A 17,180-nucleotide genomic window follows, 5' to 3' on the forward strand; every position below is an offset into this window, starting at 1 on the left:
TTTCTCAGTCGCGCTCGCTGCTTGTTGCAGGTACGGCCAGATGACCGCGGGAAGCTTCTGTTACATCGGGCCGCAGGGCATCGTCCACGGCACTACGGTGAGTACACGGCGCAGGCCGCTGGTGGTCGCTTTGTCGCTGGACATCCGATTACGCGGTCATCGACGTACCCCGGTCAAAGGTTGCGGTTCGTTTAGCTGAGGCATATTGTGTAAGCCGTCTCACACACCTTCCTACAGCAGGTTGACAACTCCCGTATTCTAATTTAATCTCCATGAGCAGTAACACAGTTCTCGTGACAGAATACTTCCTTTCATGTCATTTTGTAACGATATTTCAAAACTACCTTCGTTTCTTGAAGGAGAAGTATAATGGTTTTTGGCGCTCTTGTATTACCTCCTGTCAGTTGTGATGAATGAAAATGAAATGATTCTGTGGCTTTATTGGTCGGAAGACCCAACCTATGGTAGTGTGGTCTAGTTGTGCAAATCTTTCTACCTGACGCCACTTTGGCGATTTGCACGTCGATGATGATGAGATGAAATGATGACAAAATAAATACCCACTCCCTCAGCGGAAAAAAATCCTCGACCCGGCCGGGAATAGAACGGGGACTCCAGGATCTAAATAGAGCAACGCTAGACAGTAGATCACGAGTACGGATACCAGTTACCATGATTCTTCACTAAGCTAGTGGAGTAAAAGATTTAATTGTTCTCGGCTAGATGGCTAACACGTGACATGCTTCAGTCATTCGATTGTACTGTAATTCGGAATTCGGAATAGAAAAGAGAGGCCAGGCAATGAAATTTCGCAACAGTAAGCATATTGTCAGTAGCCCTCTTCAAACTTTTTGAACTTGAACTCAGCATCACACCACTTACCTCAATCAGTACAGCGTCCGTGAAACCGGCCAATCTTATGGTTCTTTTCTTGCTTTCAGCCGATCGCCATACCCCAAATAGCCTGTTAGTCTCGTTACTGTAGAATCATTCGGCACAGTTATCTGGATACATCCCACGAAATGCGCTACAACACGAGCATACGAACGACTGGAAAAACACTGTTCAACAACAACAAAAATGATATGGTCGCCAGCAGAACTGCACTATTCTGCAGATGTCGTATGACCTCTACCCATTACGTTGGCGTCTCTGTTTATCGTCGGTAACATCTGTGGTGCCACCTTCTGTGGCTGATCTAACGAATGAGTGCAACTCCATTTACGGACACATTTATTGCAGCGGTGTACCGTAGGTCTCTAGAAGAGGGTAGCGTTCCAAAAGATTGGAAAAGAGCACAGATCATCCCCGTTTTCAAGAAGGGACGTCGAACAGATGTGCAGTCGATCAGTTGTAGAATTTTGGAACACGTATTATGTTCGAGTGTAATGACTTTTCTAGAGACTAGAAATCTACTCTGTAGGAATCAGCATGGGTTTCGAAGAAGACGATCGTGTGAAACCCAGCTAGCGCTATTCGTCCACGAGACTCAGAGGGCCATACACACGGGTTCCCAGGTAGATGCCGTGTTTCTTGACTTCCGCAAGGCGTTCGATGCAGTTCCCCACAGTCGTTTAATGAACAAAGTAAGAGCATATGGACTATCAGACCAACAGTGTGATTGGATTGAAGAGTTCCTAGATAACAGAACGCAGCATGTCATTCTCAATGGAGAGAAGTCTTCCGAAGTAAGAGTGATTTCAGGTGTGCCGCAGGGGAGTGTAGTAGGACCGTTGCTATATATATATATATATATATATATGACCTTGTGGACAACGTCGGAAGTTTACCGAGGCTTTTTGCGGATGATGCTGTAGTATATCGAGAGGTTGTAACAATGGAAATTTGTATTGAAATGCAGGAGGATCTGCAACGAATTGACGCATGGTGCAGGGAATGGCAATTGAATTTAAATGTAGACAAGTATAATGCGCTACGAACACATAGAAAGAAAGATCATTTATCATTTAGCTACAATATAGCAGGTCAGCAACTGGAAGCAGTTAATTTCATAAATTATCTAGAAGTAGGCATTAGGAGTGATTTAAAATGGAATAATCATATAAAATTAATCGTCGGTAAAGCAGGTGCCAGACTGAGATTCATTGGAAGAATCCTAAGGAAATGCAGTCCGAAAACAAAGGAAGTAGGTTACAGTACACTTGTTCGCCCACTGCTTGAATACTGCTCAGCAGTGTGGGATCCGTACCAGATAGGGCTGATAGAAGAGATAGAGAAGATCCAACGGAGAGCAGCGCGCTTCGTTACAGGGTCATTTAGTAATCGCGAAAGCGTTACAGAGATGATAGATAAACTCCAGAGGAAGACTCTGCAGGAGAGACGCTCAGTAGCTCGGTACGGGCTTTTGTTGAAGTTTCGAGAACGTACCTTCACCGAGGACTCAAGCAGTATATTGCTCCCTCCTACGTATATCTCGCGAAGAGACCATGAGGATGAAATCAGAGAGATTAGAGCCCACACAGAGGCATACCGACAATCTTTCTTTCCACGAACAATACGAGACTGGAATAGGAAGGAGAACCGATAGAGGTACTCAAGGTACCCTCCGCCACACACCGTCAAGTGGCCTGCGGAGTATGGCCGTAGATGTAGATGTGGATGTAGATTTATTTTCATATGCGCGGCTATTAGATCACTCTGTACAAGCGTATTACACCGTGCGTGAAACTGTCTGCCAACCACGCCGTTCCCCATACATCTGGCAAGTTTACGCAGAGACTGTCGCTGTTCTCCCCCTTGTCCGTTTGCTGCAGGAGACTGATAGCTGCGTCGTTGGCAGCACGCTGCCCGCTGCGTGTGACGCGGCGGGCCTCGCAGTGAAAGAGGCCACCGAGCTGCGACTGCGGAAGCGACTCCTGAGCCCCAATATATCCGCGTCCGTCTTTTGTAGGACGCGGGACAATGCGAGCAGACGTTAATAAAAGCCGGCGCGGCCCGCCTGTTCGGCAGTTGCCGGCAGCCCGAGCCAGCCGAAAGGATTTGCGCATTTAATCTCCAGCCGTGCGTATCTGCTGCGGTGTGCTCGTGTCCGTCGCCGATACGCGACATCCAACACAGCTGCTTGTCCGGTAGTCGCATCGATTTTATGCCAACATTTAGAACTTCACATAAGGACGTAGGCTTGCGCGGCCAGAGTCGTTAACATAAAAGTGTTCTACTTACGGCCCCTTGACATACAGGTTGCTGCTAAATCCAGATAAATCTCAATTTTTCCCCGCCAGATCGTAGTTCCGCCGGAAGTCGCGAATAGCGATCTTGAAAGCCATAGGCATATAGTAGACAGTCAGAACCTCAAAATGGCCGATATTTTATGGACAAGTACGGAGTATAACTGAAGTTTATCTGCAAGTTTTGACGAGTGTCGTGAAACCGTGGACGATAACTGTGGCCTCGCGCAGGCAATACGCCTTTCAACAACACGGTGCACCGGTTCATACGAGCCATTTAGTCCAAAACTGGCTCTCGGGTAACGTAGACATGTTCTGGTCAAAGGAGTTCTGGCCCCCGAGTATCCAGGATTTGAAACAGCTCGACTATTATGTCTGGAGCGTAGTCGAAAGAGTTACCAATAAGATGAGGTACCCTAATGTCGGATCTCTGCGAACAACTATCGAAGTAGCAATCGCGAATATGGACAGCGCTGTTTTAAAGAGTGCTTCAGGACAAGATTGGAGGCAGTCATAGCGGCTGAACGCCGTTATATCGAGTAAAGATACTCTTGAAAGGTATCACTCGTATCACTCCTTATATCTAAAAGGATTTTCCATTTTCATTTGTACTTTCTTTTAATAAATTTCATCCACATCTTGGTGTATATCTATGTGATTACTCTGTTATCACAATAAACAGCCTCGCAGAGGGTTCAATGGACCACCTTCAAGCTGTCTCTCTACCGTTCCACTCTCGAACGGCACGCGGGAAAAACGAGCACTTAAATTTTTCTGTGCGAGCCCTGATTTCTCTTATTTTATCGTGATGATTATTTCTCCCTATGTACGTGGGTGTCAACAGAAAGTTTTCTCAATCGGAGGAGAAAACTGGTGATTGAAATTTCATGAGAAGATCCCGCCGCAACGAAAAACACCTTTGTTTTAATGATTGCCACTACAATCCATGTATCATGTCTGTGACACTATTTCCCCTATTTCGCGATAATACAAAAAGAGCTGCCATTCTCTGTACTTTCTCGATGGCATCCGTCAGTCCCACCTGATGCGGATCCCACCTCGCACAGCAGTACTCCAGAATGGGGCGGACAAGCGTGGTGTAAGCAGTCTCTTTAGTAGACCTGTTGCACCTTCTAAGTGTTCTGCTAATGAATCGCAGTCTTTGGTTTGCTCTAACCACAATATTATCTATGTGATCGTTCCAATTTACGTTATTTGTAATTGTAATCCCAATAATTTAGCTGAATTTACTGTCTTCAGATTTGTGTGACTTTTCGCGAAATCGAAATTTAGCTGATTTCTTTTAGTACTCTTGTGAATAACTTCACACTTTTCCATATTCAGGGTCAATTGCCACTTTTCGCGCCATACAGATATTTTACCTAAATCATTTTGCAAGTCGTTGTCATCAAGTGATGACTTTACAAGACGGTAAATGACAGCATCATCTGCAAACAATCTAAGACGGCTACTCAGATTGTCTCCTATGTCGTTAACATAGATCAGGAACAATAGAGGGCCTATAACACTTCCTTGGGGAACGTCGGATATTACTTCTGTTTTACTCGATGACCTTCCGTCTATTACTACGAACTGTGGCCTTTCTGACAGTAAATTGCGAATCCAGTCATACAACTGAGGTGATACTCCGTAGGCACGCAGTTTGGTTAGAAGACGCTTGTGAGGAACGGTATCGAAAACCCTCTGGAAATCTAGAAATATGGAATCAATTTGACATCCCCTGTCGATAGCACTTATTACTTAATGAGTATAAAGAGCTTCTTAAAGAAAGTTTCTTTTGTCCGGCTTTAAACTCCGCACCCTGTATTGTTAAATAACTCTCACTGAATAAAACCGACGTTTCTATCACAGGTAGAGTGCCCTCCTCTGCGCCTACTGCTGTATTATGCTGTGGAGGTACCACTTACATTATGGCATGGCCCCTCTACCCCAAAAACAAACCAGATAACTGCCAATCATAGCTCACACTTAATGGACAACAGACAAGAGCAGATGCCCTCTCCTTCCTCCTGAGGCAGACAGCCTAATAATGTACCCACTCATTTCATCACAGAAAATAAATGACATAAACAGTTTTTTTCTTTTAAATTTGTGAAGTAGTGTCATGCCCAGAAGAGGAGATATGGCTAAAAATCTGTTCACAAGTACCCTACATCTATTAGTGGACATTAATATGGGCTGTGTCCACCTTTTGCCCTTATGATGGCTTGAACTCTGCTGGGGACACTTTCAAATAGAAATAAATCGTTTGAATGCCTGTGGAGGAATGATAGCCCAGTGTTCCACAAGACTCGAAATCAGTGACGTTAGTAATGCGGGGCGCTCCAATCTGGAACGAAGTGTACATTCTGACTCATCCAGAAGATGTTTCATTGGGTTCAGTGCAGGACTCTGTGCAGGTCAGTCAATTTCAGACACCCTTTTGTCCACAGACAACTGCTTCACAAATGCTACCTTACGACAGGGTGCACTGTCATGATGATATAATCGTCGCCTCCGTAATGTTCCTCTGCCGTACGCAGTACACAATGTGCAAAATCTATACACATCCTACCGCATTTGCCGTTTTCTTAACAGCAGTTAGGGGACCACACCCTAATCACGAAAGTCGCCCCATATCGTAACACCACGCCTACACATCACAGTCGGCACCACACAAGACGGCAGATAGAGTTCTCCAAGCATTCTCCAAGCCAAACTTTTCTGTCGGACTGCCACAGGCGTGATTCATCACTTGTTTCTAGTGTCGCTGTCGACTGACGTCACCCTTTACATCTTCTCAAACATCACTTAGCACTGACCACAAAAATGTATGGCTTACGAATAGTTGCTCGACCGTTCTCTTCAGTTCATTACGCACAGTCATTGTGTTAGCTGGACTGCTGGTAGCACTTCCGAAGTCACGAGTGAATCCTTCCGCTGATTTACTGCGACATTTTACAATCGCCCTTTATAATGCTGGACGGTCCCTGTCGGTCGCTACAGTCGACTTGTGCAGCTATAGATCGACTGAGGATGTCTCTGACGGGTTTGCAACTCAGATGTCATCCAATGACTAGTCCACGTTCGAAGTCACTGAACTATGTTGACCGACCCATACTGCTTTACTGCCTCTCTACTGAGAACACAATACTCTTCACCTCGTTTTATACTGGCAGGTACGCTTAACGTGACATTTAATGGTCAGTTCGGCATTCCATAGGGATGTATGTGTGTGAATTCCTAAAGGACCAAACAGCTGAGATCATCAGTGCCTAGACTTACACACTATTTAAACTAACTTAAGCTAAGAACAACACACACACCTTTGCCCGAAGGAGGACTCGAACCCCCGGCGGGAGGGGCCGGGCAATCCGTGACATGGCGCCTCTGACCGCGCGGCCACTCCGCGTGGCAATAGGGATGTCCGGATACTTTTCATAAGATAGTGTATGCTAAATTAGAAATCGTTGCTCATTGGTCTAGCTTTTAAAAGGTAGTGATGTACAATACGATCTTCAGCTATTATCCTGGGCGAGGTCAGACGTGCAAACTTGGTGATGTCAGTACAGCATTGCGCCCACGTAGAGCGGATGGCGCAGATTCGACACGATGGGTGGGTTGTACGGGTCTCGTCTTCGTGCGCCTGTCCTGAATAATCGGTAACACAAGAACAAGTGTAATCACACAATGAACGGCCAAAGAAACTGGTACACTTGCCTAATACCGCGTAGGGCCTCCGCGAGCACCCAGAAATGCCGTAACACGACGTGGCATGGACTTGACTAACGTGTCAGGTACATTATGAATCCTGCAGGGCTGTCCATAAATCCGTAAGAGTACGAGGGGATGGAGATCTCTTCTGAACAACACGCTATAAGGCATTCCAGGCATGCTCAATGATGTTGATGTCTGGGGAGTTTGGTGGCCAGCGGAACTGTTTAAATTCAGAAGAATGTTCCTGGAGCCAACCTGTAGCAATTCTGGACGTGTGGGGCATCGCATTGTCCTTATGGAATTGCCCAAGTCCGTCGTAATGCACAATGGACATGAATGGATGCAGGTGATCTGACAGGATGCTTTCGTACGTGTCCCCTGTCAGAGTCGTATCTAGACGTATCAGGGGTCCCATATCTCTCCAACTGCACACGCCCACACCATTACAGAGCCTCTACCAGCTTCAAAGGCCCCTGCTGATTTGTAGGGTGATGGATTCATGTGGTTGTCTCCATACCCGTACACGTCCATCGACTCGATGCAATTTGAAACGAGACTCGTCCGACCAGGCAACATGTTTCCCAGTCATCAACAGTCCAATGTTGGGCCAAGGCGAGGCGTAAAGCTTCGTGTTGTAAAGTCATCAGGGGTACACGAGTGGGACTTCGGCTCAAAAGCCCATATCGATTATGTTTCATTGAATGGTTCGCACGCTGAGATTTGTTGATGGCCTAGCATTGAAATCTGCAGCAGTTTGTGGCAGGGTTGCACTTGTGTCACGATGAACGGTGCTTTTCAATCGTCTTTGGTCCCGTTGTTGCACGATCCTGTTCGAGTTTAATGTATTTCCGGATTCCTGATACTCATGATACACTCGTGAAATGGTCGTACGGGAAAATACCCACTTCATTGCTACCTCGGAGATGCTGTGTCCCATCACTCGTACGCCGACTACAACACCACGTTCAAACTTACTTAAATCTTGATAACCCGAAATTGTAGCAACAGTAACGGATCTAACCCCTGAGCCAGAGGCTTGTTGTCTTGTATAGGCGTTGCCGACCGCAGCGATGTATTCTGCCTGTTTACATATCTCTGTATTTGAATACACATGCCTACACCACTTCGTTTGGTGCTTCAGTGTATACTTGCTTATAATGGTACGTACACAGAATGGACACACCTTCAAAAAGACAAACCAAACTAAATGAATAGTTGCGTAACCGAAAGCAACATTTGCCACCAACTAATAAATGCGACAACAATGAGCAACGTTAAGCATTGCTATGACAGTGGAGCAGACTGAGGACCATCAGAGAAAAAACAAACGTCAAACGTATAATGGGACACTTGGTGACTGTATGTGTCAATTGTCCTTTGAAAAACGAATTACCACATTAGTCACTTGGTTAAAAAACGTAGTAATTACGAGTACATGGAATCTTTGAAGATGGTAATTTTGTAAAGATAAATGCTCGAATATTTACAAAACCTTTTATTTCACGAAATGTGAGACCCTGTGAGATGTCAGCACCTCCCAACTTCAATATTACGCCTCAGTCGTACTATTCACTGAGACCTCGGTCATCGAGGACAGGTTTGTTCCTCCTAATCAATTAAGTTTCAAGAGAAAATCTAGCCCTTCATATTTTCAGTACTTACGAGCAAGTTTCGGCCCAGTTATGTAACGTACGTTTTTTGAATCTACTTCTAATATGCGTCGATAAAGCGAGCTCATTTTAGCTAAATGTTCGTACTGTCCACAAATATTTGCATTTCTTATTTCCTTAAATCTTATGTTAGTCACCAGCCTTGTTGAGAATAAAGTCTACAATAAGTTCGCCACACGACGGTGGAGAGAACTGTTTGATGCGTCCAGGTATCGTGGTTGGTTCGACTGGCAACAAGATATGTCACACCTGGAATCGGAGATACTTTAATGTCACGCCTTGCGCACCCTACTTATTCAGCGACAGCGACGGAATCATTTAAGGAGCAAGTGACTGTCAAAATCCAGTCTTCACATACAGTGGAGATCGAGTAAGAAAGCGGAAGGCCTAAATACAGCAAGAAGACTTTCAGCCACTGTGTAGTTAGAGGAGAAAGTGAAAAAAAGAGATTTAAAGAAATGGACGACAGAAAAAGAAAGGATCGTGACAATGAACAGTGCGTCATAGCTGAAATCTTGAAAGCTAACCTTCGTCTTGAAACTTCGACTTGAATGTTTAACTAAAATTCCGAAACACCTGTTTACCTAATGTTTTTCGTATTAGCCCATGTGATAACCCAATCCAACTCAAAAATGTCATTGATAATTATTAACTTTCACAAGCGCTACGTAAAATGTATCATGTGTTTTAGAAATAAACAGATCAGTGTAGTAGAAGATTTGAGAAGCAAAAAGATTCGTAGTGTAAAGAGCAAACTCCCGTGCTATGTATATGCCACCTGTGAGATTTGACTCAGCGGTGAAATCTTCGCTTACGCCTCCCAAAAGACTAACTTTTGATTTCTAGCGCTTTTTGATGAACTGAGGAAAAGAACTAATCTGAAAATGGAGCTACCGGCGGAACTGCATTCGTCAGCAGACGGCGACAAAAATACTTACCACAGTGCAGAATATTATGTAGAAGATAAGAAAAACATAGGAGGCTATGAAGTGAATGCATTGCTTGGTTGAACAGAGCAATTAAATAGGACATGGAGTCATCATATAACCAGAGTTGGTCCTGAAAATGGGAAGCTTCATGGTTCCAAGAACAAACAAAGGGACTTTCAACTTAATAAGCAGCTGAATGCGGATACTGTTGCAAAATCAATCTAATGTTCACTAGTTGAGATGCTTGACAAGCAGCTTCGCAGGGGGGACTAAAGAAATCTCAGGTACTACACGAAGGAGCTTAATATACGTAGTTATTATAATATTTACAAAAATAATTTTACCTAAGCACTTTGCTCGTTTATAACTGAATGATACAGGGATTGAACTGCACCCAGGGTCCACCACCTCGCAGTGGAAAATTCGGCTCCAGAGTGGTCCGACCAGAACAAGATTCAGTGCCAGAGTGGAGCTTCCGGCTGCTCCACATTTCCACCAAGCGACAATCCGCCCAAATCGCCTGATTTTCTCGCACTAGACAAAGGACCTGAATCGTGTAAGATGCTTCACACGCACCTCGTTCAGAGATGCGATAAGCAGCCAGCGCATAGTAGGGTGTCTACGAGTATTTGCCTCTTTTTAATGCAGCGGAATGACAAGTTCTGTGCTTATGAAATGAGTCGATGAGAATAGCAGAAGCATTTTAACCTCTCCTCCATACAACACACGTGATAAACCAATAACTCTTTTCCATCTACAGCTAACGTTTACAAATACTGTCGTCTGGCTAAGACTGAGTTGCACTCCACTGAAATATTTGCTATATTTAGCTCATTTAACAGTGGGGCGAGCTGCATAGGTAGAAACTGGAGAGAAGACCTTTAAGGAAGCTGGGTACGCCATGTAGTGTACAGAGATAAAAAGACCGGAACGTGCAAGAAGATGTGAGGACCCGAATAGAAATCATCTACACATGTCCACTTCTGAAATCTCACCGTTTTACACTTAAAAAAAAAAATTGCTCTGAGCACTATGGGACTTAACATCTGAGGTCATCAGTCCCCTAGAACTTAGAACTACTTAAACCTAACTAACTTAGGGACATCACACACATCCATGCCCGAGGCAGGATTCGAACCTGCTACAGTAGCGGTCGGGCGGTTCCAGACTGAAGCGCCTAGAACCGCTCGGCCAAACTGGCCGACTTACATCTACATTTATAGCGTGTCCCAGAAGGAGTGATCGATATTCAGGAATATGACAGGAACGCTCAGTTGCAGCAAAAAATGTCGTATAGACATATGACCTATTCCGAAAGATTTCCGAGAAAAAACACAGTAACGTACATTTGTTTTTGGGCTAGTTGCGCGCAGTCTGTGTCTTACCTAACAAACTACGTTGGCATTTTAGATATCCCAAGTGACCTCTTTGCTTTCAACCTCTTTGCTCTGCATGTCTTTCTGTCGTAGGTATAGAAGTGGACACAAAACTAAACACTGTTGGACTCCCTTTGCGATTTCTCTCTGGTTACTAGACTTTCGTACATTTCCACCATCGAATTTGTCGCAGAATTTTTTGCATTCTGTTTCTTCGGCATGATTCAAACCAGTTGTATGTAAAGCCATCAGTTCCATGTACATTAAATGCGCTTTGCCTCAGAAACCATTCGGAATAACGCATATATCCATACGAAGTTTTTTGTTTAAAATGAGCGTTTCTGCTGAATACTGACCATTCCTCCGGGACACCTTGTTTAACTACGTCCATACTCTGCAAACCACTGTGAAGTGCTCGGGTGATGGCACATCCCAATGTTGGTTATTAGTGATTCTTCCCATTTCAGTCGTGTATGGAATGCGGAAACATTTACTGGTTTCTTTTTTTTTTTAACTTATTTACTTTTGACCTGAAGGCCACATGGCCCACCGCCTCTGTACGCGCTGCAATTTGTGTAGAGCAGGGGTTCCCAACAAAATTTTCTCGAGGACCCCCTCATCGAGCATGATTGGTACCTTGTCATATCACAGTATCAAATACCTAAAAAAGCCAAGTTATGAGTCTTTTTATACGTTTTCTATTTTTGGTACTTAGAAAAAACAATGACATATTCATTATTGAAAAAATATTAAGCTTAAAACTTTTTCAATTTAGCCATCACTGTTATTGTTAAATTTTGATTATTGTTCAAAATCTTTGTCTTCAAATCTGGGTGTTTAGTATAACAAACTCCTTTAAAAAAAATTAAGTATGAACTGAAAATGACAGGAAAAAATTAAAACTGAGGTTATTGGTCTTTCAAGTGCACTATTCCAATAGTATGTTGCGGACCCCTCTGGCATAGCTCGCGGACCCCGGGAGGTCCGCGGACCACCTGCTGGGAACCACTGGTCTAGAGATATCTCTGCGCCTACATGAGCGATACGTAGGGGTCAACACTCATCGTCTACTAGTTCGGATCTTGCAGCAGCTCAGAAGCGCTCTCCCATGGCTCAGACAAACTAGTGAAAATTCCTGCTACCCTTGTTTTAATTCATTCAATACATCTTCTTGGTCCTATTTGGTGCTAGTGTCATACACTAAAGCAATATTGTAGGATAGGCCGCACGAGTGTTTTATAAGGAATCTCCTTTGTAGAAAGATTACCAATGAACCCAAGTCAGCCACCTGCTTTAACTACGACTGAACCTGCGAGTTTGTTTTATTTTATAGTCCGACAAACAGTTACACCCAAACGGCTGTATGAGTTCTAGCTGTGACTCATTACTACTGTAATCAGAAGATCAACATTTTCTCGCTTTGTGTCCGCCCAGGTAGCTGAGTGGTCTATATATCTAAAGAAAAAAAGGGGCATTAACTTGTAATTACAGATCAGTCGGCTCTCAGCCGTGGCAGCGTGCGGACGGCCCCGCGCGCCGGCCAGTGCTCCGCTGCAGGCGTTGTTTACTTCCGCGTCGTAGCTTTCAGGCTTGCGTCCGTCCACCGTGAACAACATGTCGAGCGCTTACCGCCGTGCGACCCTTAAAGTTTCCTTCCCAGCTGAACATGCGCGACCTCGTGCACATGAAGTTGAAACGTTCATACGTGAAGAAGTTCGTTTAGATCCTAACCACGTTATCGGAATCCATTTTTCGATCACGAGTAGTGTCGTTCATATTAAAATGACAAACACCGAGGTGTGTGAAGATGTTATTCGCCGCCATGCCAATGGACTTAAGTTCAAATACTCTGATGGTCACGTCGGAGCTGTAACACTTGAACTCGCAGAATACGGTCAACGCACGATTAGGGTGTTTGAACTACCTTTTGAAGTGCCGAAGGACGAAGTTGTCTCTGCGTTACAACCATGCGGTAACGTCATCGGTTACGTAGAGGAAAAATGGCAAACCTTCACGACCTACCATGTCCTTAATGGGGTGCATCAGGTCAAAATTGAACTGAAAAAACATATTCCATCATACCTGACCATTGGCGGGGTGCGAGCCATTGTCATGTACGATGGCCAACCCCGAACATGTGCGGGTTGTGGACAAGAAGGCCACGTCAGATCCGCCTGCATGCGACGCCGCCTGATCCAGACGCCGGTCGGCGAGGAAGCGTCCCCAGCGGTGATGACTCAGATCCCTGTCACATACGCCAAGGTTGCCCAAGAAGGTAGCACGTCTACACAGAGTCTTCCTGCTCCGTTGACGTCGTCTGATCAGGTAGATGCAACCGCTCCTGAGATTGCTTCTGAGGTGCCCCAGACGCCAGATCCTAACCTGCCGAATCATCGCAGCACTGTGACTGAAAATGCTACTAAGATGGACGTTGATCCGGGAGTGGTACCTACTTCTGCTTTCCTTCAGACTGGTCCGGAGTCAGACGAAAGCCACACGCAATCGGACTCTGAACGACTTGTTCGAAAACAAGGGTCGACACGTAAGAGAAAGAAACGTAGCCGTACACCCCCTGATGAATCCATTCTACGGATGGATACCGGGGATGCAGACCCGAAGATGGACGACAAACCGATCTTTGATGACCGAAAGGCTGATGCGAAAGACCCGCCACAGGCGACCACTGGCAACGAACACCCCTCCTTACTGGCGCCGTCGCCCCCACAGGTCGACGTTGAAGAGAGCCTATCCGATGAGACGAAAACTACGTCTCCTCTCCACGTGGATGACGTGCACAGCCGATGCCCTACCGCAGCATCAGTCTCCTGGGCAGACGACGTGGAGATCGAAGGGACTGGGGTGGATGCTGCTGATGATGGGGCACCCCCATCGGTTGCGCCCGCGCCCGCAAACTCTCCACAATAGCAGCCTCTTCAGCGGACCGGCAAGATCGACGACCTCTCGCTCCTGAAGAAGAAGCCCCGCCTGTGCCTGTGGGACTCCAACACCAGCATTATCGTGTCGCAACGATTAACCTCGCGACCATTCGTGCGCCCCACAAACTAGCGCTGCTCCGCGATATGATTTATGATGCGGACATAGATATTGCGCTTTTTCAGGAAGTGCATGTCGCCGATTTTTCACCACCACATGGCTTCACGGTGCATCTTTCTCCCGCTTCTGACACCGGTAGTGGTGTTGCCATCATCTTACGCGAAGGTCTTCCTGCCGAAGATGTCCTATACCTCCCCAGCGGCAGAGGTATGGCCCTTACTCTCTTTGGTGTACGCATCATCAATATTTATGCGCCGTCGGGCTCCAGCTACCGTCGTGAACGCAATGCCTTCTTCGCGAATGAAGTCACACCCCTTTTTATGGGACCACACGATGACTGGATCATGGGTGGAGACTTCAACTGCACCCAGCGACCTCAGGATCAATTGCCGCGTCACTCACCATGCGCAGCTCTGGAAACAGTCGTCACGCGGCTATAATTTGTCGACACGTGGAGACATGTTCACGGTGATCTTTTGGGCTTTACGTACCACACTGCGCACTCCTCTAGCCGACTGGATCGCATCTACATCTCGCGATCCCTAATTCAACACACTCGACAGGCTGAAATCTGGCCTGTTGCTTTCTCAGACCATGAGGCTTATTTCTGTGATGTTGTTCTCACAAGACAGGCAGTATGGCACGGACGTGGTTTATGTAAACTGAACACGGCACTTCTTAATTCACCTGACTGTCGACTTCTAATAGAAGACACTTGGATCACATGTAATAGACGCCGACCCACGTATCCGTCTACCATATCCTGGTGGATCCAGTGTGCAAAACCTGCTCTTCGAAAAACTTTAATCCGGTATGGCAAAGATGTTGTCGCCTGGAGGAAGAGCACTATGGACTTTTACTACAGGATCCTACGAGAATGCTCCACGATGCCAGCCTCCCCTGAGCGCCATACAAGGATGAACCAAGCTAAGGTCCAAATCTCCAATCTCATGCGACGGCATTTGGAAGGGGCGATAGTACGATCTCGTACTGCTGATCGCATGCCTCATGAACATCCGTCGATGTACCATATCATCCAAGAACGACAAAATCGACGCCGAAAATTGATTCACGTCCTAACGGATCAAGAAGGGCGTCGCTACGTAACCCAGTCTGCCATAGGGAATGTGCTTCACGCCCACTACCGGCAGCTCTACGCCGCAGTTCCACATTCCCCAGAGTTGATCGAGGAAGTCTCACAGCTCAACTTCGTTGGTATCCCAGGAGATGCGGCGATTGACTTGATGTCGGAGGTGACTGATGAGGAAGTCCGCGATGCGATCCGGGCAGGAACCATCAATCGCTCCCCGGGCCGCGACGGTCTTCCCCTCGAATTTTATCGCACCTTCCGTGATTTGTTAGAGTCCACCTTCACCTCCATCTGTCGGGAACTGATGTCTCCGGAAGTACCTGTGCCGGACGCTTTCATGGAAGGATTATTATTCCTGTACATAAACCGCACGGTGGCAACAATATCAGTGATTATCGGCCCCTCACCCTCCTTAACAGTGATATGAAAATCTTCACTCGCCTTTTGGCAGCACGACTTAAAAACGTTGTCCGCTATGTTGTGTCGCCAGACCAAGCATCTTTGGGAGGCGACAACAATATTCGCACAGCTTTATGCCGCTACAGGGATATGATCGCCGTTACCCAGGCACAACGCCTCTCTGGGGCACTTGCGTCTTTGGACTTTAGTCAAGCTTTTGATAGGGTTGACCATTCGTTCCTTACGGCCGTTCTCCACCATATGGGTTTCCCGGTCGCCGTTATCACGGTAGTGATGCGCCTTCTGCGGGGTGCCTCATCCAGGATTATGTACAATGGCAGACTCACTCCACCGATAATAATAGGTCGATCCGTACGTCAAGGTTGCCCTCTATCAGCAATTTTGTACGCCTTTTCCTTGGAATCCTTGCTACGTGGACTAAGACAACGTTTGGTAGGGTTGTCCATAGATCGCTACCGATTCTGTTGCACGGCCTATGCTGATGATGTCGTCATCTGTTTACGTAATGCCGACGAAGTTCGAGCTGTTTTGACGTGGGTAGCGACTTATGGTGAGGCGTCGGGTAGCTCTTTAAACGTACGTAAGTCACAAGTTATGTTCATTGGCACGGGACTTTCCCGTGGAGTGCGTTACACCTCTCACCACCGTTGATACCATTCGTTGTTTGGGAATAGATTTTTGATCTGATCTCCGGCGTTCAGCCACCATCAACTGCCGACGCCTCCTTTTAATGATCAGAGCAGGTCTTATGGACCATCGCCTTCGATCCCTAGATATTCTCCAACGAGCTCGATATGTCAATACATACACTCCTGGAAATTGAAATAAGAACACCGTGAATTCATTGTCCCAGGAAGGGGAAACCTAATTGACACATTCCTGGGGTCAGATACATCACATGATCACACTGACAGAACCACAGGCACATAGACACAGGCAACAGAGCATGCACAATGTCGGCGATAGTACAGTGTATATCCACCTTTCGCAGCAATGCAGGCTGCTATTCTCCCATGGAGACGATCGTAGAGATGCTGGATGTAGTCCTGTGGAACGGCTTGCCATGCCATTTCCACCTGGCGCCTCAGTTGGACCAGCGTTCGTGCTGGACGTGCAGACCGCGTGAGACGACGCTTCATCCAGTCCCAAACATGCTCAATGGGGGACAGATCCGGAGATCTTGCTGGCCAGGGTAGTTGACTTACACCTTCTAGAGCACGTTGGGTGGCACGGGATACATGCGGACGTGCATTGTCCTGTTGGAACAGCAAGTTCCCTTGCCGGTCTAGGAATGGTAGAACGATGGGTTCGATGACGGTTTCGATGTACCGTGCACTATTCAGTGTCCCCTCGACGATCACCAGTGGTGTACGGCCAGTGTAGGAGATCGCTCCCCACACCATGATGCCGGGTGTTGGCCCTGTGTGCCTCGGTCGTATGCAGTCCTGATTGTGGCGCTCACCTGCACGGCGCCAAACACGCATACGACCATCATTGGCACCAAGGCAGAAGCGACTCTCATCGCTGAAGACGACACGTCTCCATTCGTCCCTCCATTCACGCCTGTCGCGACACCACTGGAGGCGGGCTGCACGATGTTGGGGCGTGAGCGGAAGACGGCCTAACGGTGTGCGGGACCGTAACCCAGCTTCATGGAGACGGTTGCGAATGGTCCTCGCCGATACCCCAGGAGCAACAGTGTCCCTAATTTGCTGGGAAGTGGCGGTGCGGTCCCC

General features: G+C 46.6%; 1 protein-coding gene across 1 annotated transcript in view; it reads left to right on the forward strand.

The window, feature by feature from the left end:
* LOC124616326 (urocanate hydratase-like) overlaps window positions 1-17,180 on the forward strand; it is a 424,523-nt gene that overhangs the window by 62,197 nt on the left and 345,146 nt on the right. Inside the window, exon 5 of the mRNA XM_047144631.1 lies at window positions 31-97. Within this exon, the coding sequence (XP_047000587.1) occupies window positions 31-97 (67 nt within the window). The remainder of the gene's footprint in view (window positions 1-30; window positions 98-17,180) is intronic.

Source organism: Schistocerca americana, chromosome 5, assembly GCF_021461395.2.
Source record: "Schistocerca americana isolate TAMUIC-IGC-003095 chromosome 5, iqSchAmer2.1, whole genome shotgun sequence".
Lineage (NCBI taxonomy): Eukaryota > Metazoa > Arthropoda > Insecta > Orthoptera > Acrididae > Schistocerca > Schistocerca americana.